The sequence below is a fragment of the Podarcis cretensis genome (genome assembly GCF_951804945.1).
Source record: "Podarcis cretensis genome assembly, chromosome: 1".
Taxonomy (NCBI): domain Eukaryota; kingdom Metazoa; phylum Chordata; class Lepidosauria; order Squamata; family Lacertidae; genus Podarcis; species Podarcis cretensis.
The window spans coordinates 52,360,048-52,384,181 of NC_137170.1; the positions used below are offsets into that span (position 1 = coordinate 52,360,048).

General features: G+C 44.9%; 1 protein-coding gene across 12 annotated transcripts in view; it reads right to left on the reverse strand.

The window, feature by feature from the left end:
* Positions 1–24,134, reverse strand: part of DGKZ (diacylglycerol kinase zeta) — a 138,673-nt gene that overhangs the window by 11,207 nt on the left and 103,332 nt on the right. For 9 of the 12 annotated variants that reach the window (XM_079950828.1, XM_079950831.1, XM_079950835.1 and 6 more), the window contains 22 exons: positions 23,391–23,462; positions 22,935–23,051; positions 22,766–22,837; positions 20,679–20,774; positions 20,478–20,560; positions 19,388–19,448; positions 18,483–18,596; positions 18,059–18,199; positions 16,910–16,988; positions 16,386–16,441; positions 15,891–15,953; positions 15,570–15,643; positions 15,333–15,444; positions 14,515–14,714; positions 12,989–13,089; positions 12,310–12,389; positions 10,779–10,823; positions 10,439–10,508; positions 4,329–4,369; positions 3,242–3,423; positions 2,579–2,610; positions 524–567 (listed from right to left, as the gene is read on the reverse strand). In XM_079950828.1, the coding sequence (XP_079806954.1) occupies positions 524–567; positions 2,579–2,610; positions 3,242–3,423; positions 4,329–4,369; positions 10,439–10,508; positions 10,779–10,823; positions 12,310–12,389; positions 12,989–13,089; positions 14,515–14,714; positions 15,333–15,444; positions 15,570–15,643; positions 15,891–15,953; positions 16,386–16,441; positions 16,910–16,988; positions 18,059–18,199; positions 18,483–18,596; positions 19,388–19,448; positions 20,478–20,560; positions 20,679–20,774; positions 22,766–22,837; positions 22,935–23,051; positions 23,391–23,462 (1,935 nt within the window). The remainder of the gene's footprint in view (positions 1–523; positions 568–2,578; positions 2,611–3,241; positions 3,424–4,328; positions 4,370–10,438; positions 10,509–10,778; positions 10,824–12,309; positions 12,390–12,988; positions 13,090–14,514; positions 14,715–15,332; positions 15,445–15,569; positions 15,644–15,890; positions 15,954–16,385; positions 16,442–16,909; positions 16,989–18,058; positions 18,200–18,482; positions 18,597–19,387; positions 19,449–20,477; positions 20,561–20,678; positions 20,775–22,765; positions 22,838–22,934; positions 23,052–23,390; positions 23,463–24,134) is intronic. The other 3 variants (XM_079950829.1, XM_079950833.1, XM_079950826.1) reach the window with 1 other exon arrangement.

Consider the following 24,134-nt stretch of genomic DNA (forward strand, 5'->3'; position numbering starts at 1 on the left):
TCACTATGGGTATGTGTCTATGTTGTGAGACTGCCAACGTAGTTCAAAAGGAGGAGCAAGTTGTCTCTACACAGAAGTAACCCCAAGCCAATCTCACTCCTGACTGTAGTAGGGATGGGTGTGGGATGCAGTGAGGATCCTATAAGGAACATTCAAAATGGTACTGATCTTCATGCGCACACCATCTAGGCAGTCTGATCAGATAACTAAGCACCAGTGTTTTTAAGCTACCAAGGTGTGCTTGTGGTATCCTGAAAGGCATAGAAGGTTCCCTCAGTAGGATGTTCACTGGGCACAGGAAAATAATCCTTAAAAGCAAGCCTTCATTGCCGGAAGTTATCCACTGGTGATGGCTAACAAGCAGGTCATTATCAAAAAGCTAGATGGCGCTACCAGGCGGTTGCAGTAATAGCATCATCATTGTATCTGACCTTAGTCAGAGATAGGGAGACAATGTCATGGCAAAGGTTACCAGAACCTCCCTAGCTCTGAAGCTTAGTTTTTAGCACATGGTAGCTGTTACCTTGTGGAAATCGTTATTCTTGGCAGCATCTATCAAAGCATCATCTGCAAGAAGGAGACACAGGTTCAGCGTTACAAAACCAAGCAGGAGGGCAGGGAGAAGGTAGAGTGAGGGTCAGAGTGGGCAGACTGGCCAAAGAGTCAGCAATTGGAAGCACTCCCACCATGTGAGCTGGGGGCTAATGAAGAAAAGGTCATGCTCATTATCCAGGGACCTCAAGGGAGATTGCCTGTTGACTTTTATCTGCCCACTAAGATGTCTGGACAGTAAAAGGCAGTGGTGTACCACTGCCAAACATCCTCTACACCTCTAGACTTTTCTGACCTCCAGTTGGGGCTTTCTGGAGTCTGGGAGAAGGAAGGACAAGAGTGGAACAGAGAGACCACAACCCAGAGTGGTGATACTTAGCATAAACTCAAAACGATTTATGTTAATTCAGCATTTGTTGAGTATGCATTATCTCATTTTACTGTTTGGCTTTCCCCCTATTGCTGCTCTCCTCTTAGTTACAAAGAGCGTTTGTGCTTGTGAATGCGTGTGCACAAACACATGACAGTGTATTTGCATGTGAGAGGGAGAGATGACATGTGCATGTCTTGTGGACCATCACTGAATTTGATCTGCCACAGAGTGCCATGAAGGTACTGAGCAACTGAGAGAATGAGAGGGATCTCGGGAGTTTGGAAGGCACCAAAAGTTGCCGTGAGGGCCCAGGCATGCATCAAGGAGGACTCACAGCTCCATAAAACCCACTGATGAATAGAAGGAACAAATAATGAAGGGAAATCAGAGGGGTATTGGGGTGGGATGGGGAGTGGGAGAGGCAAGACAACGCAGTGATGTATGGAAGGAAAGAAACATTCCAGCAGAGGGGAGGACAATTTGTCAAAGATAACTTGAAACCCGCAGGCCAATGAACAGCGAGCACGAAGAGGTGAAGGAGAAAGGGTGAGTGGAGGAGGGGGAAAGCAGGTGTCCCCGAGGGGAAGGCGTTTGGGGATGCCTCTCCATCAGTGACTCACTCACACTTCCAGGAATTAAGCTCTATTCAAGCTCCAGGAAAACATTTTCCATTTGCTCAACCGAGAGAGGCCCCTGAACTTTGCTCGCACATCCTGGAACCCTCACTGGTGCCTGGCAGAGACTAACCCTGCTCCCCAGCTATGAATCCCAAATCTCTACAGGTGGGAGATTAACTCTGCACCACGATGTTATTTCCTGACAGATTTTACAAATGAGGTGAAGAAGGAAGGTGGCTTGTTAAGTCAACGGGTGTCAGGTCTCGCCCAGCTAGTCATTCCTGCAGCTGCTCCCCGGAAGGAATTCCCTGGTCGGGGCCTCTCTGCAGCACTCAATCCATACTGCAGCAGGGATGAAGGTACTAAGGAACCAATCGCCCTGCACGCCAATGCACACGGAAGCTCTCGGCCAAATCCGTCCCAAGCTGTACTGAAAAAAATCTTTCATTCCATCCTAACCTTTTGAGGCCTCACCTTTCTGTGCAAGCACAATTGCGACACACACACACACACCCTCCATCAATACGCATATTTAGATATGCACATTGAACTGATGCTTCCCAGGATTAGGTCATCAAGTTCCAACATCAACTCCCTCAATCACTGGATAGTAGCCCCATATACCCTGAGCTGAAAAAATGTGTATTTTGACTAGGAATGGCTACCAAAGCAGCTACCATGTTCCAAAAAAGCTCCTCTAACCACCAGAACTCAATTTGTCCTGGAGGACCGGCTCCCACCCTTCCCAATAGTAGAGAAGCCATGGCATGGCACAACGTTGTGTGAACATTCTAGACTACTGTGGAGAACAGTCTGTGTGAGTAAAATCTAGAAGGGCATATTAAAATGCTACATGGAAAACCATCTGCAGCATTTCACTGAAAGTGATGCTGTGTTTTACAGAAGTTAAATGTAACGTTAGACCAGGGGGTGGGGGACTGGGAGGCATGAAAATGGAGCACACTACAGGTTAGCATTCAATAATTGAGATAAGGAGATATGCTGAAGGAGCACACTAAGAGTAAAACTGTCTCACCTTTGAGGGAATTGCAGCTCCCCATTTCTGAGCTGGGGAAAAAAAAGAGAAAATCAAAGCTAAGAGACTAGGTCCTTCCTAAAGCAGCTCTTTCCATCTGCTCAGCTCACCAAGAACTCTCTGTCTAATTTGAAAGGGCCAATAATAGAATTAGCTGTGCTATATCAGGGATTCAGATTTCTATTCTGCTTTGCTCCATATGATAGATCCAGATGAGGGAAGCGCAGAACTGAGGTATATAGCAGGGAATTCACATCCTAGCCATCTTAGTCCTGTTCCTCTTTTTGTACCAGCTTTGTTTACATCTGCCTCCCTTTCCAGTATCAGCCTAGCAGTCACGCTGCAACCCTGGCTTCGTATGCCATAAGATCTATTGGCCACATGATCCTGAGTCAACTTCCATCCTACGAAGGTTAAAACAGATGAACTAATCGACAGCTCATCCTGGCACATCAATGCCAACGGTGTAAGACTCCCTATGCCAAAGCATTCTCCCCACCTTCACATTGAAACAGAAAGCAAACAGAAGAGGGATAATGACTGCCTGAAGGTTGAACTCTCATCCTCCGACCTGCACCCATCCTTAACCTATTCTTCCTTGGGGTCCTTCCCTCAACCTCGCCTGGTCTTTCTTACCTCCAGGGACTAAGCAGACAGCCTCACCTGGAGACTGGTGTGGATGTTGGTGAACCTGGGAGAGCAACGTTTTGCCTTATCGGTGTTGAGGGCACATCAACAAGGTCAGGCATGGCAGGAGATGTGCCCACTGTCTGGGTGCGCACCAGTTCTGGGTCCAACACAAAAAGCTCATCCTGAGAGATCTCCGTCACATAGTTGAGATGTTCCTGAGAAAGTACAAGTCAATCATTTTATGGATAGGATTTCTTCATGGTAAACAGTTATTAAAGAAGGGGTCTCTGTGTGTATTTTAAGATAATATGCAATGTGGATTTTCAAGATGGGAGTTCAGCGATTTGAACAAAATCCTGGGAAATTTGTTTTTTTCCTTAAAAGAAAGCAAGATTTCAATTTTGTTGGTTGTGGGAACAGGACTGGAGATATAAAAAAATTTGCCTCCATAAATTTAGAAAAAACATAAAGGATACAGAATCCAAAGTGGAATTTTGGCAATCTGTTTATATAATATATATTCTCTCCAACTCTGCTCTCTGCTTATCCAACAGATTCAGTTCTATTTTCCTAGTCCCCCCCAAAAAAGAGAAAAACCCACACAAAGCGACAGTTACAAATTCTACAATGAAAATTATACTGAAAATTGGAAATTTGTGCACCAATTTATTTCTTTTGAAGAATTTTAGCTCTTTTGTTTCAGAATTTTAAACATAACAAAGCTCCAGATCTCGTGGCCACAACTGTGAATCATGCATTATATGGTTTACAGATGTAATACACCAGCACTACAGGGAAACTATGTAATGTCACTGGGGACAAATAAATAATCACTTTTATTTCAGGTCTAATGTATGTACTAGCCTTTCCAAACCTCCCTAGTTTCCTGGGCATTATTCTCTAGTGACACACCACCCTAAATATTTATTTTTGGATGCACAGAAAATGAAAATATCTGACCTCAAGACTGAATCCCTTTATTAAATAAATATAATGGCAGGGGCCTGTGATATTCTGAAGGAAATGAAAACCAAGTTGCAAATAGCAATGTATTCCATGGGCAGCATGCAGGCAGACAGTCTCAGATTCCACAGTCTCTTGAGAACAAACTGGAACTCACCTGGGCACGGTCTATTCTGTAAAACCGATCGGCTGTAGTTGCTGCAAGAGAGGAAGAGAAGGACACGGAGTGTTTAGCGTCTATATATAGCCCCAGTGTATTCAAAGAAATTCACGTAACATCTTAGCAACCCTTACAATAACTGTGATATAGATCCAATATTAGCTCTGCACCTGGACTATGAGGGTGATAAAGCAGAGGATGGTTATAAATCAGAGATTAATAGCATGCTTAAGGACACCTAGTGAGTTCTCACTTGAGGGGAGATTTGAACCAGAGACAATCCCTGATTTATAGCTCGGTCTCTTACATTACAATCCTATATATGTCTACTCAGAAGACAGTTTCAAAAGGGCTTACTACCGGGTAAGTTAGTATAGAACTGCAACCTTAGTCACTCTCAAATTTGGGTTAGTGGAACTAACTAGAGAGAGGAGAGGAAAAGCAGAACTAGTTCATGAATTATACTTGATGCGTATCAAGCATGTCAGCTGTAAAAGGGAGGTATATATGACACAACAGCAAAATATTCCAAAGTGGCAGAGTGCTATTGTACTTTGTTCAGCTTGCCAGACAGTTGTCTCCCCCACCCCTTGTGGGCCAGGTGGGGGAGACAGGTGGGCATATCTATCAATCACCTGAGACCTTTTGTTTCTGCATGTGGGGGTCTTCAGTCTCCACCCCTCAAAGCACTATCTTGCCCAGAGCAATGCTTTACAATCTTTACTGTGGCTCCTTTTGAGAAAACAATTCATGGCTTCAGTGAATGCCCACTGCCCTTTAGGATGGCAGGTTTAGCAACATTCCAACTCAAAAATACCTAGTGGGAATCCAGGATTATTTTAATTTTTTGTTTCTTTTTGTATGACTGTTGTTTGATGAAATATGCCCAAATGATTTGCATCTCTTCATGTATTTCCATATGTACTGAATTGTGGGGGGCAATGGCCTTGAGCAGTAAATTGTTATCTTCCCCACAACTTTGAAAGGGGTTTCTGATGATCAGGTAATCAGCTGATTGTCAGATGTTACAAACAACAACAACAACCTTCCAAGTGCTATTTTGCTCAGTCCTTTGAAAGAAGCTTTGCAGTCGCAACCAATAAGTTGTTTAGGCACTGGGCTTGCAAGTTCCTCACCCCTGCTGTAAGCCCTCCAGATCTTATCAAGGAGGGCCATGAATGATTCTTGTTACCAGGACCATTTGTGGTGACTATGCTGCAAGCTGGCAGGCAGCGATCCAAGAGACACTTGTAAGAATGGAACAGCTGCATTTCACATAGTACCGACAACAACAGAAGACAACTTTCCAAAATGCAGCTGCTGAATCTTCATCACAGAAATACTACCTTGAGGGAACACGAGCAAATGAGCGACAACCTTGCATTTACTTTGCTATAATCAGATCGTTTGGCAAGGGCCTCCCATTTGAGCAGCAGTGGCCTTGAGCATCAAAGGACCAGCTAAACAAAATATATGCAGACAGGATGTTACCACGAACAACAGATAGAAAGGCAGTTAAAGGGGGTCCCCCCAAAACATTTTTTTGTGCCACCAGAAGTAAAAAGTACTTTTTTGTATGCTGAACAGCAGAGGGAAGCTTCCCAAATCTGCTTTGCAGCTGCTGTGGGACTTCCCTGTGCATTTGGATGATCTCCTTGCAGGTGTGGGAACTCTTGCCCTTCGCAACACAATGATCCACATTTAAGAAGTCGCCATGGGAGTTTGCGTATCTTCCATATTGTGAGGATACACAATACATTTATATAAATGGTACACACCGAGTCAACAGGATAGCTTCTAAAGTTCTGAACTTGGTACTGGCAAAATTGATTTCCTAGTCAATATATAGATCTATCTCTGTTTGGGTAGCTTAACTACTTCTTTTCTCATGCACTCTGGTTGGATCAATAGACAGATGGAGCAAGTAGATAGGATCATCCAAACCACAGTATTGCCAATCCTTCTCGTCACAGAGCACCTGTCAGATGCTTTAAAAAATCACATTGGCAGAGCAATCCAAACTGTGGCTGGATAAAGAGCAGGGAGTGGCTGAATGTACAGCTCTATTGCTCTCAACAGACAGGCAGAAGGTGGGCAGGTGGAGAGGCAAAAGCTTGAGTTTACACTAGCCTAGTCCTGCTGTAATGATCAGGCCTAGATTGAGTGTGACGCCATCAAATGGTAGCAGTGGGGCTGGCCTAGGACCCAGGGCCAGCCCAGCTCCTCTCTGCCCCAGAATTGCCCCATTTGGAGCTGTGCGTGGGTTGCCACCAGCAAGAAACCACCAGTGGTTTTTCTAATCTCCCTCTCTTTCAGCAGGCGGAATGGGGAGCAGGTGCTGGCAGAGGCCAGAAGTTGTTCTGGGCCGGCACCTCTGCTCCCCTCAACCCACTTTGCAGCAGATTAGGGTTTGGATTGCCCCCTAAGCACCAGCTTCTTTCTTTCTCCTTTTGCCAGTGGTGGATTAAATTCTCCTGCCTTCTCCTCACTGCAAGAAGTGAAGTTACAAGGAACCAGGCAGAGGGTCTTCTTGGTAGTTGCACCTGCCCTATCATCAGATGTCAAGGAAATAAACATCTATCTGATTTTTAGAAGACATTTGAAGGCAGGGAGGTTTTTAAATGTTTGAGGTTTTAATATTTTGTTAGGGGCAACCCAGTCAGATGAGCAGCATATAAATAATTATTATTACACAAAAGGCATTGGTAAAATATGCAGAAGATTTTGAGGTACACAGCTGTATGATTATGGGAGTGGGGCCAAATAAAACAAATATACATCCGTTGGAACAGGCCCTCAAATACTCTCATTTTGTTCACTGTATAACTATGATCTGAGGACTCCTGGGGGCTGTGATCCAAGGGTAAGCTGGGGTGGGAAGAGACAAAGGACTACAGCCCAGGTAAGCTGACCCTGTTGCATTATGGTTCTCCATAAGGCTGAGGAGGTAAGTGGTCAGACTGAGGTTGCTATGGCTGGGCCCTACAAAGACCGGGGAATTCTCCTTGGGAATAGAGCAGAAATAGTGAGGGGAGGGAGGGGTGTCCATGACACAAGCCAGAGCAGATTAGAGGAGTGAAAGAGCCTCGTTTATCCTGTCCTGGGGAGAGATTTACAGCCACCAAACTGTTGATGAAGGCCAGTAATTCAACCGTTTTAATGAGCCTGCATTGCCCTTGAATGCCACTCCAACCTTTTTTCTTCCAATGCATTTTCCTCAGTTTGGAACATGCTGCTGGGAAACTGGCAGAAAAGAAGAAAATAATCTGCAGCAACCATATCTGAGAATGGGCTCCTCCTCGTGATATGTGGTGCACACAAGAGATTCCCCCCTCCCCAGTGGGACCCCATAATCATACACACAACAGCAATGCTGGCAATCTTATCCCTTTCCCTCTGGATCAGAGGCTACGTAATGATGTGATTTGGAAGAGCGATTTCCTCTTATTCTGGAGAGAGCAAGGGGCTGGGACATGGTGAGAGGGAAGCTAGCAGTTTTGCAGCTGACTCGGATTCAAAGGTCAGCACCATTCTATTCCTTGAGATCTGGGCTGGGGAGTGACTGGAAAGGATCTAAAAAATAAAAATAAATAACATCAGACAATTGGGAGGGGGAGACTGGGAAAAGGCAAAATGGGATGAGGAGGAAAGTAGTTTGAAGGGAGGGTTTGTCCTTCAGGCTGTAAACACAAAAGGCGCTTGAGGTCAAATCATTCCCTATCACGTCAAGACGTAAGAATTTAAAAAGAGCCTCCCTGGATCAGGGAGTCATCTAGTTCTGCACCATGTTCGTAGACTGGCCAACCAGATGCCTGTGCCCTCACCCCTACTTGTGATTTCCAGCAACGGGCACTCAGAGGCATATTGCCTCCGTCAATGGAGGCAGAGTCCAGCCTTCATGGCTAGTAGCCATTCACAGCCTCATCTCCCATGAATTTGCCTGATTCTCTTTTAAAGCCATCAAAGTTGGGGACTGTCATTACTTCCTGTGGGGTGAGTTCCAGAGTTTAACTAAGCGCTACGTAATAGGTTGGCATCACTCCAACCCACCCATGTTAGTCTCTTGCTCTCTCCAGGGATCTCTCTGGGTCAGTACCAAATCCCACTGAACCAGGTGCTTCCCCCATCCCTTTGGGTCCCCAAGACACTTCTTGTTGCTGCCTGCTATAATCTTGGTGGAGGGAGGCCTCATGGCTTTGAGGTACAGGGCTGCAAAGAAGCTCAACGGGCCATGCAAGTTGCTCCCCGTGTCTTTGGGAACTCATTCCAACATTGCTTACAGGAGCACAAAAGCCTGTATTGTCCCAGCCTGTGGGAGAGTCTCACACTGTTGCTCAAACCAAAACTGGGAAACGGCAGAAATAAATAAAATGTGCTAGTTAAAAGTGAAATGTGCAATCTGGAAAGCTATAGGAACACAGAATCAACCCTTCAGGTGGTGGTGGTGGGGAGGAGGAGGAGAGGAGAGAGTAGGGGCTGAGAGAGGAGCTGGAACAAAGCTGTGTTTGTAAACAAGACTCTGCTGCCCTGCAGAGCTCTTGGGGGTTCATGCAAAAACACAGCCGGTTGGGTCACAGGCCCAGCAAAGGAACAAAACAAAACAAAACCAGCCAGTCTTCCTTCTCTCCCTCTCATTACTCCCCCAATGCAAAAGCTGTAATTGAATTTGATGTACAAAAGGAAACTCTGAATGCAGCATATTCACTGGTCCCAAAAAACTACTGCTGAAGGCGGCTGGGCGAAACTGCCACGTCTCCCTCATGCCTTTTCCTACAGAGCCATCTGCTGGAGAACAGCAAGACTAATGTAGCTGAAAGAAGACAGCCCAATGTGAAAAAAATGACAAGAGATGCAAACTTCACTCCCTGCTGCTACAGTGCTCTGGTGGGAGCCAGCAGTACCTCCTGCCGAGGGAATACTCAGGACTCTCTCACTGAGGCCTCGATTCTGCTCTGCTGGACCACAGAAAGCTGCCTTAGTTTAGCTGACTATTGTCTTCACCGGGGTTGACAAACGTCCTGCTCATGTGCCAAATTAAGGTCTGCCAAATCACCCAATTTGGTGTGATTTTGTGGCTGTTTTGGCCAGCCATACCCAGCTGCCACTCACCTGTCACTACGATGTCAGGTGTGAGATAGGAAAAGCCACAGCTGCCAAGGAACAACCAGGAACTGAAGAGCATGCTCTCAATGGCTCCTTGGCAACATGGCTTGCATTTGGAGCTGTTTAAATAAAGCACTGAATGCAAGTTCCGCTGCTCTGCAGTGGGATTAGATCTACCTGTTGTCATATGATGCCAGGTGACTGACAGGTATGCAGACTCAGCCACTTATCCAATGTGGCCTGATGAGGGTTGGCTGGTCACTTTTCGTAAGGCCCACCAGGCAAAAGTGCTACCTGCAGATATCAGGGATTGAATCTGAGTCCTTCCGCATGCAAAGAATGGGTTCGATCACTGAGCTACGGTATTTACCATATAAAAGACCATAGAAACAAATAAATGAGGACCTTTTAGGTGGATTTATTACAATCTAGCCCCTATAACAAGTCCTAAAGCAGCAAGCCCAAACTACCTGCAGCAGGAATGGGAAACCCCGGGCCTGTGGTCAAAGGAAGCCCCTCTCAGGCCTCTCTATTTGGCCCTCAGGAATCCCCAGCCCAACCATTCTCCCAGCAGCAGAGGACATGTTTAACACACAAAATGCCGCAAGTTCAATCCCTGACAACTCCAGGTAGTGTTCGGAAAGTCTCCTGGTCTGACCCTCTGGAAAGCCACAGCCGGTCTGTATAGATAAGAGAGAGCTAGATAGATCAATGGTTCGATTGAGGCAATGTCTTGTGCTCCTTTGTACTCAGGAGAAGCAAAGGAAATAATTCAAAAGGCAACATGGAACAAGTGACGTTTCCAACGGTACTGACCAGCACTATTTGAGCTCTACATAAAACAAAATTATAATTATAGAAATATATTCCATTACAGCATCTATGGCTCTGGCAACAAATTTCCGTAGCATTAGTCATGGAACCTTTGATGCACTGAGCCCCCACCTACTGACTACAGAGTTAGTATATATTTACATATCCGCTCCACACACGTATGTACTCACAGTCCAGGAAGCACCACTTGGGAGACAGTTTCTGGCATGACAATGTCTTTGGTTTGGCTCCGTCCCCTTCCTGCATCAAAGCAAGCAAAAAAGAATCAGGTCTCCTTTCCTACCCTCTTTTCAAAGCCTCTTCTGGCTTATTCCAGCACAGATGCCTCAGGTGGACTCAAGACACATGCTTTGACACAAATCGGAAGGCACAGAGCGCATGGATGCAGCTCAAGACAGATGCACTGGAGTAGATACTGATGCAAGTTCATCATGCACAAAAAAGGCAGAAGGGGTGGGGGGGAGAAGAGTCTTTCAACAAAGGGGAGGTGGAGACAGAAAAGATACACACCTCTGGAAACAGGCTCTGAATAGTGGAAGGGCCTGAAGGAAAATCCTGTGGAAAGGGAAGGAGCTGGGTTACGACTACCATTAGGATATGCTTGCATCCCCATAGCTGTAGGAACCTGCAGGGTGCTCCTCACACCTTCTGGAGCAGCCAGCCTCCATATTGGCCAGTGTAATCCAAAAGCAAGATTGCACCAGCACCAGCCAGGAAAATGGTCTCAAGTGTGGGAAAGAAATTTAGGAGGAGGACGAGGAGGAAAAGACAGCGAAGCCATGTGCCATGGCAGTCCAAGTGCCCTAGTTTCACAATGAGCTCCAGGCTATGTTGGCCTTCCCAGCTGGACAATTTGATCACAGCTGCTTCTCATCATCATTGTTATGACCAAAATCAAGCTTGAGAGGTTCAAGGTTCTTTTGCACTGACCACTGTATCCACATCCGGTGCAGTGTGTTTTATTACCTGCCTGACACCTAAGGGCTGGACAAAGGGCAAATCCGTAAAGGCAGGTAAAGGGAGGGAGAGAGAGAAAGCAGTTTACGGAAGATTGCCCATCCATCTCATTTCCTTTGTAACCAAGCTCCAGGGAACGGATTTCTCCATGCATTTATTGGCTTGAGCCAAAGCAGGAAGTCAACAACATTTCCCAGCTAAACAAAAATATTGGTGTGTCATTCACAAAAGCTGCCAGGTAAGGTGCAAGCTTTACTTAGAACTGGAGGCATCACAGTGATGAGGCTTTGGACAAATGAGGAACAAAATCCATGTAACTAAAACACTAGGCAAGATAACTGAAATTCTATCCAGGTTCGGGGCATGAAGCCGTTATTATATTTGCAAAACACTTGTTACAAAGTAGAATGCATCCAACATAAGTCACAGAGTAGATTCATTAAAATCAATGGACACAACTCATTTCATTTATTTCAGGGGGTCTATTCCGAGTATCAGTTAAGTTGGATACAACCGTGGAATATTTCCTCCGGCATATAAAGCAACGTGGGAATGAGCCTGCACTTACCTTGACCCCTGACCGCCTCCCAACTAGGAGTTACCTCCTTGGGTTACATCAGAACTGAGGACTTTTATTTATTTATTTATTGTAGGCATATTTACTTGCTTTCATTGAAATTCCCAGGGCATGTTACACTGAATTCTTTCCTTTTACCCAAACTACACTGCATACAAAGCCCAGCTTTGTTACTGCTGGTTTTGTTCAGGTAGGTTAACACCTTTCCCCCACATTTCTTTAATTGTATGGGGCAGGTGGCAGCGGGGACATTTAGGCCGACTCTGAAACTATGCAGAGGCATAACTAAACTACTTCCTGTTGCTCTGTATGTTATGAATCGTAAGCAGAGGCAACTCCTGCTGCTCAGTCAACTGTTAAATTTCATTTGAGGGGCAGTTAATTACAACTGGAGAAGCACAGATACTATGGCAGCAGGGATATCCAAGTGGTATGTCACTTGAACAGTAGTAGAATTATAGCAAGGTTACACTCTTCCCATCTCCAAGTGTTTTGCTTGCATCTCACCTCCTGAAGCCTCTCAATGTGGGTCCGGCATATCTCCAAGTCACTGTCTCCTGGCACAACGATAATTCCCAAGGGCACAGCTGGAAAGTAAAAATCAACAAATACTACTGAACCTGCTAAATACATTCCTGGCGTATCAAGCATTCACTGAGCAGAAGCTAGGGGACAATTCATAGATGCAAGACCAAGGTTGCATGTTGGAACCCCTTATGGGACAGCTGCATATTCCTTCACTGAAGGGGGTTGGACTAGATGATTCTCACGGTCCCCTCCATCTCAAGCATCATACCATCTCACAATGCACACGGGAAGCTACTTATCTGAAGGTATCTAACGGACAAAATCTTTGTGCATGTGGAATTTTAATATGTCAGGGAGAAATGCTAGACTAGAAGCCTTCTCTCACAGATGTGTTAGCTTTGCGCATACAGGGAATTTTGATGTGAGGGCTCTTTTTTAAAAAAGACTAATTATATGGTAAGATGCTGCCATGCTAGAGTAATACATTTGAATAGGCTGACAGAAAGGCAGAAGGTGTCAGCGACTTGCCCACATGCTGCATTGTAATGGACAAAGGTGTGCAAGTATAAAATGGCTCCAGAAAGTTCCTGCAAGTTGTTCTAGGCACCTTTTAGCTAAAGAGGCTCCAGCAGCCTGGGCTGTGGAACCAGCTACTCACAGGCCTCCTTGAGCTTCTCCTTGTCGTAGTGAAGTGCTTCGTAGTCGTGCATGCCAATTCGGCTTACGCGGATTCTTAGCCGTTCTGGAACGGGCTGCTGACTGTTTGCGCAGCAGGAAGGAAAAGTGCTGATTTAATTAAGGTGGGGCTGCTTAGGGAAAGGAAGACAGCATTGTTGTGGGAGGGAAGGGAGGGAAAGAGGGGGAGATATGGGGTGGGGGAAAAAATCCCAGAATGTAATACAAAATCCCCATGCACAACAACAACAACAACAACAACAACTATTAGAGTAGCATTGTAGCATTAAAAAACTTGTTATCTGACTAGTGGACAGGAACTCAAAACAACAGTTGCATTTGCAATTGGCTCTTCAGCACTAAAATGGGCATCCAGTCTTTGAGAAATCAGAAGAAAAAACAAAGTGGCAGGCGGGACACCCCTGGGCCCCCGTTATGCTTCTAGCCGTGCAGGTTGCTTCCATAACACTGGCCCCAATTGCCACCTCCCATGTACAAATGCAGGCAGGCCAGAAGGAAGGGAGGCACAATTCCTGGCTTCTTTTGGAATGTGCTTCTTTATGCAAGAATGATAGAAACTTGCAGCAAGGCCTCATGCGCAATGTAGAGAGGCAGGAGACCAGCACAGTCTCAGCACTGGGACAGAGCTGAAGATGGGGGTTAAATGTTGCTAGTTCAGCCCTACAATGCCAAATGGAAGCGTAACAAGCAGCCATATAGATGTACCTTGGACAGGAAAACAGGCTTGCCAAGAAGGGTATGAATGCCAGGAAAGACACAAAGCTTTCACAGATCGCCCCCTCACCCACCTTTCATTATGCCTTGAATGGGATAAGCAGCATAATAAAAACTTTCCTTCCTACCCACCCCCTCCCAAGCAGTACAATGTAGGAAGCTGTGCACCTAAGATCTTGTGCCACTCATTAGTTTCTAGGAGTCTGTGATACAACTCTCCACTCCCTTCCCCCAAAAGAAAATATAGCAGAGAAGGAACTTTGCTTCCACAGAGCCCTCTCTGTGGGCTCATATAACCCTGCTTCCTCCATTAATCATTCAGCTGCTTCCCTTCAGGACTAGGACAAGGCAGAGCCTTCCTGATAAAGCAGCTGAGAAAAGGCAGTTACGCTTTTATGGTTGCGGTGTGCGTGTGTGTGTGTGCTCAATATCAGTGTTTTTTGGACTTCAGAAGACTCAGTGCTGCATAGCTAGAAAACCCAATACATTTGTCTGTAATTCTGTTGGGTTTTATATATCTTACATTTCATAGTATTAGAACTTGCCTTTAGGATGGTTTCCAATGCATTTTAATCCAAACCTCTGGGATATAGTAGGATAGAAATCCCACTCAACTCAGCAGCTAAGCTCACAGCAGGCAGTCCTGCTAAAGGATGAGGAAGCTCTAAGGCTCGCCACCATGCAAAAAGGTTTATTACACTTTGAACAAGCAAAGCCACCTTCACTCCCCACCCCAAAGCCTTGGGGGTGGTCCCTTTGTAAGATAGAACGTACTCATTAAGCAGAGGCATGGAGTTGCGCCTCTTGGTCTTCTGCACCATGTTGGCCTGGTTGCGCAGGGATATGCGAATGCAGGAAGCCCCCAGCTTGCAGGGCTCTCCGTCCACTTGCATGGGGATGGCCTTGGACGTGGTCAACAGCACCTCCTGGCACTGGTGCAACCGCTCTCCGTGGCCGCCCACCTGCAGTGCTGCCTACAAAAGGAAGAAGAGTGTTGAACAGGAAGGGCCAACCAATGAGCAACGTCAGCGGGAGATTGCACATGACCTGAACCTGGGAAAAGAAAGCTTTTCCCATTACCAGCAGCATCTGAGGCTGCTGTGCAGTGACTCAAATCAACAGCCGCTCCAGCTCAGTACTGCCAACTCTGACTTGCAGTGGCTGCCCAGAGTTCCCAGTTCCTGCTTCTTCTGAGGACTCTTTAATGTTTAAATAGAGATGCTAGCAGATGAACTTGGGAGCTGAAACCACACGCGTGACGTATATCTACCACTGAGCCAGGGGAGTGGGCCAGATGACTCTCGAGACCCCTTCCAACTCGACAGTTCTATGATTCTATCTTGTCTAATAATTGTGTCAGACAGCTCCTCTGGGCAAACTAATAGTTAAACAACAGATCAAGATGCTGGTACTGTCCTTGTCAGCTAGGCAGGCTTAGCGGCAGCTTAGTTGGTCTTGCTTACGTGTTCAGGTTGCACAAGTGTTAGTGTTATAGAGGCTAGAAGTTCCAGTCCCCCCTGCCCCAAAATCCAGCGGCATCTGCTGTCTTTGATGACCCCAGAGATCAGCCATCAGGAGCTGCCCTGGCTTACCAGGGATGTCATGGTGAAGCCGATGACCTCAAGGCAGCCGTCATCATGGCGCTGGGGTTCAAAGTCATGGTGCTCTCCGGGGTTGCCCCAAGGCATGGTGCCTGCGCAGTACCTGCATGTAGACAGGAAGGCGGGGAAGTGTGTTGGGGGCAGAGGATAGCACACCTCTGATCCCTGAGCATTGGGAGAGAGTCAAAGGAAGGGGAACACTCCCCGACAGGGATAGTTACCACTCACCTTGGAATGTTTAGGAAGACGAGGCATTGTGGCTTCAGATCTTGGATTTTGGGGGTCAGGTCTGTCCCATCACACTAATGAAAGAGGAAAAGGCGACAGTCAGCTGTCAAGGCTGGCTACAGCACCAAAGAACCTCAGGCGTTCTTTCTATCCCTTTCATGAGGGAACAAAATTCTTAGCGCCTTGATCTTTCCCAAAGATGCATTTGTCCTCTCGATGCCTTCCGCAGGGTTTATCTTTAACACGGCAGCAGAATGACCTTCTCAACCCAATCAATAACCAGTGCCCTCCAAGTGCCTGGTGGCCCCACAGCTCACTCACCACCACTTTGATGTGTTTCGCTAAGTCTCTGGAGCTCCCCATGAGGAAATCGGAAAACGCCGTCTGCCAGAAGGAGAGAAACCGAGTTAGTTCACAGAGGCTGATCAGGCACTGACTAATTTCAAACAGCGCTCTTGAGACGCACTTTGATCCCCACTCATCATGTTGCCTTGGCTCCACTAACCTCTTCCCTGCTGGAAACAAGGCATATACCCCAGTCATGATTAAATCCCATCTCCCCCCCCATCAAATGATGTCACCAGTAATGTCAGTTTATGGGGGGGCAGATTAGGGGAACTGACCCCCCCCCCCAGAATGGCCCACAGGGCGGAAGTTCCCCAATCCTGTTCTAAAGGCTTCCCTCGGAAGAAAAACATTACAGTATGGCCTGCCCTCCAGATGCTCCACATGTTACAGTGAAAATCTTTCGGGACACACTGAGACCAAGGCAACAATTCCTAACTGGGCTGTGAAAGGACATCCCAGTGAACTTACCCCAGCATAGAACATTTTATTCCGAAATCGGCTGTTAAATTTCTCTGGATTGGCCTCTGCAGGGGGAAAAAAGGTTGCTATGGGTTACTTGTTGCCAGTAAGTCACATTTCTGTCTCCATGACTGGTTAAATCACAGAAGAACCTTCTCTGCATGCTCATCTCCCCACATTAGAAAAAAGCAGCAGAAAGTCTCTAGCCCCCACCCAATATCCGCTACCAGAGTTGACGGTCTCTTGCCACAATGTGCTCACACAGCACTCTACTGTATGACAGGATTAGGGGATTAGTGCTAGTTTAGCACAAATAATAACATGGACCTTTACCCCTCTTGTTGAAAGGAAAGGCATTTGTTGTTGTACCTTGAAGCCAACTCCTTGTCACTTTCTTCTCCCTCCTGATTAAACCCTCTGCTTTCAGCTCATGACCTCCAAAATCATAGTGTGGTTTCCCCACAGGAGGCCATCCCTCCAAGCACGGTGCACTGAGAGCATTGGCCACATCCCACTTGTTGTTGCTATTTTACCTCGGGACTCGTGGAATTCCAGTGTCACCCGGGCGTCAAAACCAAGGCTGAAATAATTGTTGAAGACATCAAGAGGGAGCTAAAATTGAGAGTGAGAGGAAACACCACTAAATCTGAGGCTCTGGTGAAGGTGAAATGACTTTTCAGCTACTCTATAAATACCCATATGTGACCAAGCAAAGCAGAATTCAATGGAAAAATGCTCTCCTACCCATGAGGGGGATGGATGGGGTGAAACAGTAGCTAGGGCAACAGTGTTTTGTCATAGAAGTGCCATGAACATCAAGAGACAAGGGATGAAAAGCCCTGGAGTGGGGAGCCTTAAAGAGTGCTTTAAGGTAAAAAGTAGAGACTGGAGATCCTTAGAAATATACCATGGTGGGGTCTGTTCTGTTTTTGTTTTATTTTCCATTTATAAACCCCCCCCCCAAAAAAACCCACCTTTCAATGATCATTCAACAGTATTTCTAACATTTTAACCTTGACTTCCCTCCTCCCTCCTCTTTCTGCGGTTCCTTAAAGTCCCCCCCCACCGCATATACCAATTGTTTCCACTTATTCTTTTGATCATCTGTTATCATATATGTTTTAGAAACTGCAAGTTTTTACACAATCCTGTTAATGCCTTAATCTGTTTGCAATTTGCTTGTAAATATTCAACAAAAACATTTCCATTCCTTAATAAAAAGTTTGTTGTCTTGATTTCTTAATTCTTCCAGTTGTTTCACCATTTCTGCATATTCCATTAATTTCTGTAAGCCATTCTTCTCTGGTCTGGACTTCTTCTTCTTTCCATATTTGGGCAAATATCATTCTAGCGGCTGTAGTTGCATACACAAATAAGTTTCTATATTGTTGAGGTAACTCTGATCCCACAATCCCCAAAAGAAATATGCTGTCGTTAACCTTTTCACACTGGGCAAATTGGCTATCCTCCTCCTTTCCCCATCTTACTTTCTTCATTGCTATCCTACTTGCTTACTTTACATACATGGAAAAAACCATTAGGTTAGCTAGGGGCACTTGCAGTTGCCATAACACACCTCACCCACCATGAAAGAAACCAGACAGAAGCATACTAAGTATATCTTTGGTGGGGAGACTGTAGCAGCTGGCCCTAAAAGGGCATGATGGTGTTGTGGGCCTCACCTTGTCTGCCGCCGTCTCATCCTTCTCTTCAGCGTTTGCCTCAGGATTTGGCTCCACCTGCAGACTCCAGCGGTCCAGCTGCACAATCTCCCCCTCTTCTACGTGCGACAGGATCTTTGACAAGGGCTCATCCGTGTAACCCTGTGGGTCGAGATGCTCTCCGTGAAGGACTGGCGCAAGATAGCGAGCATTAAGTGACCTCCTTTCGGGAAGGGCGGTGGCTGAGTATCAAAGGTCCACTCCCCAGCATATTAAGCAGGGCTGGGATAGACTTATTCCTGGAAACCTGGAGAGCCACTGCCGGTCACTATAGATAATACTGGTTTAAGAAGGACTAACTCAGCACATTCCATTTAATCTCACACCCCACTGCTGACCTGGAACACAGTAAAGTCTAGCATTGGTACCAAACTGGCAGTCTTACCCCACCCCAGTTCAACGTCCTTGCCAGGTCGTTTCCGGTCCCCAGGGGAAGAATGGCCACAGGCGGTGGAGGGTTCAGGCGCAACTGGTCCAAGATGGAGAGGATCCACCCCACCTATTTAGCCAAGAAAGACAAAGGTTCAGACAGAAATGCGGCTGGGAGCTTCCCTTGCTTTTGTTTTGGCACATGGCTGTTTTCTCAATATAGGCCAAACTCCAAAAAAATGGCAAAAAGAGAGAAGCTGTTAGGAACTGGGGGAAGACCCCATGAGTGGCTACTAGGCCATACATTGCCAGTTAATCTGGTTTGGAACCGACTGGTCACAAGCAAAGCAAAAAAAGAATTATCTGTGAATACTAAAGAGTTATGCAAAAGCAGCTCATAGTTTAGAGAGAAGTGGCATGTTGAATAAAGGTCAGCAGGATAGCAGTACCTGAGCAGTCACTGCAGTGATTTATCCACCAGCCACGCTAAGCACAAAACCACCAATGCAGGCCTTGCTCACAAAAGCCACTGTCACTAGCATGCAATTCAGCTAGCATCTCAGTTGAAGAGGAAACACACTGCATCCTGGGCAATGTAGTCTTGAATGATGATGAGTGTGTTATAGAACTTGGTGGACCCATTCTTCTCATTTGATTTAGAGCCAATGAACTGTCTCTTAATTGGCTATCCATGACTGCTATCCATGGTGGTCATGTTCTATCTGCACTGTTCCAGGTGATACACCTCCAAATGCCAGTTGTTGGGAATCAAAAGTAGGGATAGTGCTGTTGCACTCAGGTATGAAGAGTCCTGGGCCAGATGGGCCTTTGGCCTGATTCTGGTCCTTTTGTGGCGTTATGACATAAACCCTGGCTTTCTTCATAACTCATCAAGTACTCAAAGGGATCGCGGCCACTTACCGTACCATCTCCCCCACATGCCAGAATTCGTAGGTTGTGCACTTTGCGATACATCTCCAACCTGCACAAAGCCCAGAAGAAGTGATGGTTAAGACGACAAGAACGGAATGCACAGCATCAACAGGAAGCAACCCCTCATTTTCATATAATCTTCCAGAAATGTAGAAGCCAAGTAAGAACCAATCAAGAGACATTTGTCTTTGGAACCAATCCTCAATCTGACACAGTCTTCATGCTACCAGAAAGAGCTGTATGGCCAAAATCAGAGGAAGAGGGTACTGGGAAAGAAGGACTGTAATGATGTTATTTAGACTAGAAATTCCCAACCCCACTTATTTGGGAGAAAGCTCCACTAAAATCAATAAGATTTACTTTTGAGTGGACATGGGTAGGACTGCACTATTAGATTCTCCTTCCTCCAGGAAGCAGAAGGTGTCCTGGTTAGGTGTAAACAGTAGTTCTTTTTCTGCTGCACTTGGGCCCTAACTGAAAATAAGCATAGCTGCTAGGGACTTGTGATGAATTTGAGAAACGAAGGTTCTGCCCTGAAGTCTGCTTCATTATCTGCGTGTGAAAAGTCTCTCTCTTAGCCCAGGTGGGCCCTTCAGATGTTGCTGAACAATAATTTCCATCACCCTTGGGATTGGCCAAGCCTGCTGGGGCTGATGGGAATTGCAGTTCAGCCAAAGATTCCCTAATTCACCTCATAGGGTTGTTCATTTTGTTCTATTCCACTCTTTCTTTAGACCATTATCAGCACTTTTCAGCTGAAAGTACTTCACTGTATATCAAGCAGTACAAGTACCACCAGTTGAAAAGCCCTGCTTTACACAGTCAACAGTAGCTTAGATTGCATGGGTCATCCAGCTTGAAAAATGACAGAACATCAGGTGTTCCCACTCTTCTGATACTAAAGTGCCACTCTCTGCTCCTTGGAAGAAAGACAGGATGCAAATGTAAACACACACACACACACACACACACACACACACAGAATATGTGGAGACTTTCCGGGAATTTCAGTCCTGTGTCTTTTAGAAAAGGTCTCTCTACTGGGATGGGGCTAAGACTCATTCAGACAGATACTCACGCTTCTTTGGGGCCTCCCTGGCTGAGATCAAAAACTTGTCGAGGGTTGAGGTACCACATAAATGACTGGATTATTTTTGTTCCCTAAAAATTATGGATAAAGAAGAGTCGGGAAATTAGGAAACAAACTAGGGCTAAAACACAGATGTGTCAGCATATGGTCTGCAACCAATGGAATAAAATGCTTGAAAAATACACTTACCTGATTCCCACCACTTTTGGGGTTCACAAAGACAAGCAGCGGCTTCATGAGAGGTGCTGGGACAGGCTTGATGACAAAGGGTTTCCATCGCCCTTCCTGCAAAAATAACATTAGTAATGATTAAGGATAATGACCCAGATTATGGTGAAATAAGAGCTTATGCCCAGGAAGCTCAATTTGTTTGTTTTTGTAGGATCCCAGTTACTATCACCATTAAAGTCTGCATTACTCTGTTAGTACAAGTTGCGTAAAACTGGACAAACATGCATGATCTGTTCTTCATGGGCAAATATAAGCAGGGATGTATTTTGGCTTTGGCAGAAGTTGGAGTTCAATGTTCATTTCTGGTCAAGGTTTCTGGAAACAGGCATAAATATAATGGGGAAAGTAGGGTCACTTGAAGCTTCAACCATCAGTTGCCAGCTTTCTAAGTTTCATTACAAAAGTACAAAGTTGTTGTCAGCCTTTTCTCCTTTTGGGCTTCAATCACCACCATCCTGAGAAACAAGCTGTCTCCTTTTGGACTGCCACTAACGTTGCCTCAGGTAGGGAAGCAAAAGCTCCCCAAGCCTTTAATCCCATGTGACCAGTTAGCAATACTTAGGATTTATTGACAATGTGGTATCAAAGCAGCATTAACTAAGTTCTCCTCTGTACAAAAACAATACTTAAATTCAGTGACTAAACCTTAATGATTTAAAATGTATTGCATGGCCCTCCATTTGCTGCAGTGTCTCTCTGCTAACGAGTCAAGAGCCATCCTGTTTACTTGAAAGGCATATGCACACAGCCCCCTTAGTAAACCGACAGCTGGTAACTATGCAACTAGACTGTACATTATTAGTGATCACCGGAGACTAGTAATTCTATGACAGAAATGGGGAATCTGTGGCCCTCCAGATGTTTCTGAACCACAACCCCTATCATCCCTGGCTAGGGTTGATCAGAATTTAGGTCCAACGCTCATCAATCCCAGGGTTATATTATAAAGGAGCCAAGGGAGGGGGTGGAGGGAAGTCAGGGGATTCAAGTAATTCCATACTGTGGATTCAATATGGATCGTATATATAGTTGTTTTAAATGTTTTGTTTTATGCTTTTTCTTCTTCTTAAAAGTAATGCTTTTGTTTTTGTGAAAAGTAATAAAAATATTACACATAACAAAAATCCCAGGGTCCCTATCTTTGGAAAAGCAACTGAATGTGTTACTGAACCATATTCCCAGCAGAAATAGACTAGAATTCTATGGCTGACCCCTCTCCTCCTCCCTTTGTAGAATAGCACAATGAAATGTTGAAGCCTTCAGTCAACCAGAGTTTCCCAAGGTAGCAACCATGACTTCCCAGTTTGGACAAAATGGGAAATTCCGCTTAACTGGAAACTTCCTCATGTTGCTGAAGGGTGCTGCAAAGAGGATGCTTGAGCAATCAAAATGCTCATACATACGTTTGCTTATTAAGCCAAGATAAAATCATTCAAAGACAAACTATGTCTTCTAAAATTCATCACAGATTATATCAGAGAATTCATCGTAACTGTTTTTATCTTGCATGGTTGATCATCAGTGTAAGTTTCTCCATTTTTTATGGTTATATACATTTAGTTACAGCATTTAATCCTTCTTATGTTTGTTATGACAACTTTAAGATAAAAATGGATTTTCTATATACAATTATTGGTTTATAATGCAAGTATTTATATTATTACATTTTGTTCTGTTCTTCTTATTTTTTGAGCAGAGGATGCAGTTCTGCCCTTTCAGAGATTCCATTTGGGAGATTCCATGCAATTTCACTGTTTTTCTTGAAATTGAGGAAAATCAAAATACCTCCTCTATTTTGATATGTTAGTTAGAACGTTTGCTATTTGTAAATTAACCAAGCAATTGTTTATGAGAGCACAGATTATTTTTTAAAAGTGTTCCACTTCCCCCAGCATGCTAAAAACATTTGTAAGTAAAACACTGGAGGAAAAACCCAAACACTAGTCTATTGCCTGGTATTTTTGCCACTGATCTCTCAGCACCACCACCTCTTCAGTTTGCATCTTAGTTCTCAGTCTTTCCCTATCCTAGTTCTGTTCTCTGACCTCAGGACCCTTCTTGCTGGATTTCCTCCTGAACGATGTCCTCTTTTTCTTCTTACTTGACTTTAGCGGGTTCTAGAGATGAGGGAAAAGAAGAGGCAATGTAAACGAGGAGCTGGTTTAAATGAGCCCCCCGTTTTAAATGGAAAAGAAACCCAAGGGGGCAACCTACTTGGGGATGCCGGACCCGTAGGATCCAAGTGGGGGGGATGACAACAGCGGCATGTGCCCCTAGTGAGCAGGGCTCCTCAATGTGCTGCAGCATGAAGCATGAAACTTTACTGTGATACTGAAAGGAAAGGAAAAGGAGAGAGCCAGTTAGTGTCTACAGAACTGTCCAGGACAATCACAGTCTTCAGTGTGTCTGTTCCAAACACTGGCCACATCTACCCACGCAGCAGAATGATGTAGCAATCAGGGGGTAAAGTGATAAGGAATGGGCTGTACCACTTCAGATTGCAGGGGGCAGGTTCACCATTTTTAATGTTTTTTTTAAAAAAAAACAAAAAAACAAAACAAGAAGAAGACTAATACTTCCAAACTCTGGGGCGAGGGAGGCAAAAGAGGCAGAGGTGTTTGTGTTTAGAAAGGGAGGGCAATTTAGCAAACAGATACATGCTGCACTCACTGCTTGCTTACACCAGGAACAGCTGATGGCTACAATCTCCTTGCTGTGAAAGGCGAATTTTTGCTGGAAACCCTGCACAGGGAGACAGGAAAAAAAGGAGAAAGTTGCACGTTACTTTAAGTTTCTTTTTAAATCATAGCAATAAACCTGTGGTCCATGAATTTACAACAACAAAGAGTCCTGTAGCATCTTAGAAACAAATAAATGTAATGTAACATGAATATATTGTGGACATTGGAGCAGAAAAGACTATTTATGTATGTGACCACAGCTGCGTGGATGTTATTGACTCAGAGATGGAAAGAAGATAAAGTCCCGACCAGAGAAGAATGGCAGATTAAGTTGATGCATTATGCAGAAATGGCAAAAATGACCAGAAGAATCAGAAATCAGGAAGACCAAAATTTTAATAAGGAATGGGGAAAATTTATAATTTATCTTAAAAACCATTGTAATCAGTTAAAATCATTGGTAGGATTGGAATAACACTTGTAGTTTAATTGTGAATTTTTGATATAATGGAGATGTAAAAGGTCTGAATTATTATAAAAGGTGCAGGAGGAAATGACTAACAATAGGACCCATAAGGAGGACAAGGGAAGTCCAGGAGATTCTTTGGAATCTTGTTTTTTATGTTGTATGCTGGATATGTGATTGTAAAACTTTAATTTGTAAAACCAAATAAATAAATTTATTTTTTAAAAAAGAAATAAATAATAATAATAATAAAAATTTATTTATATC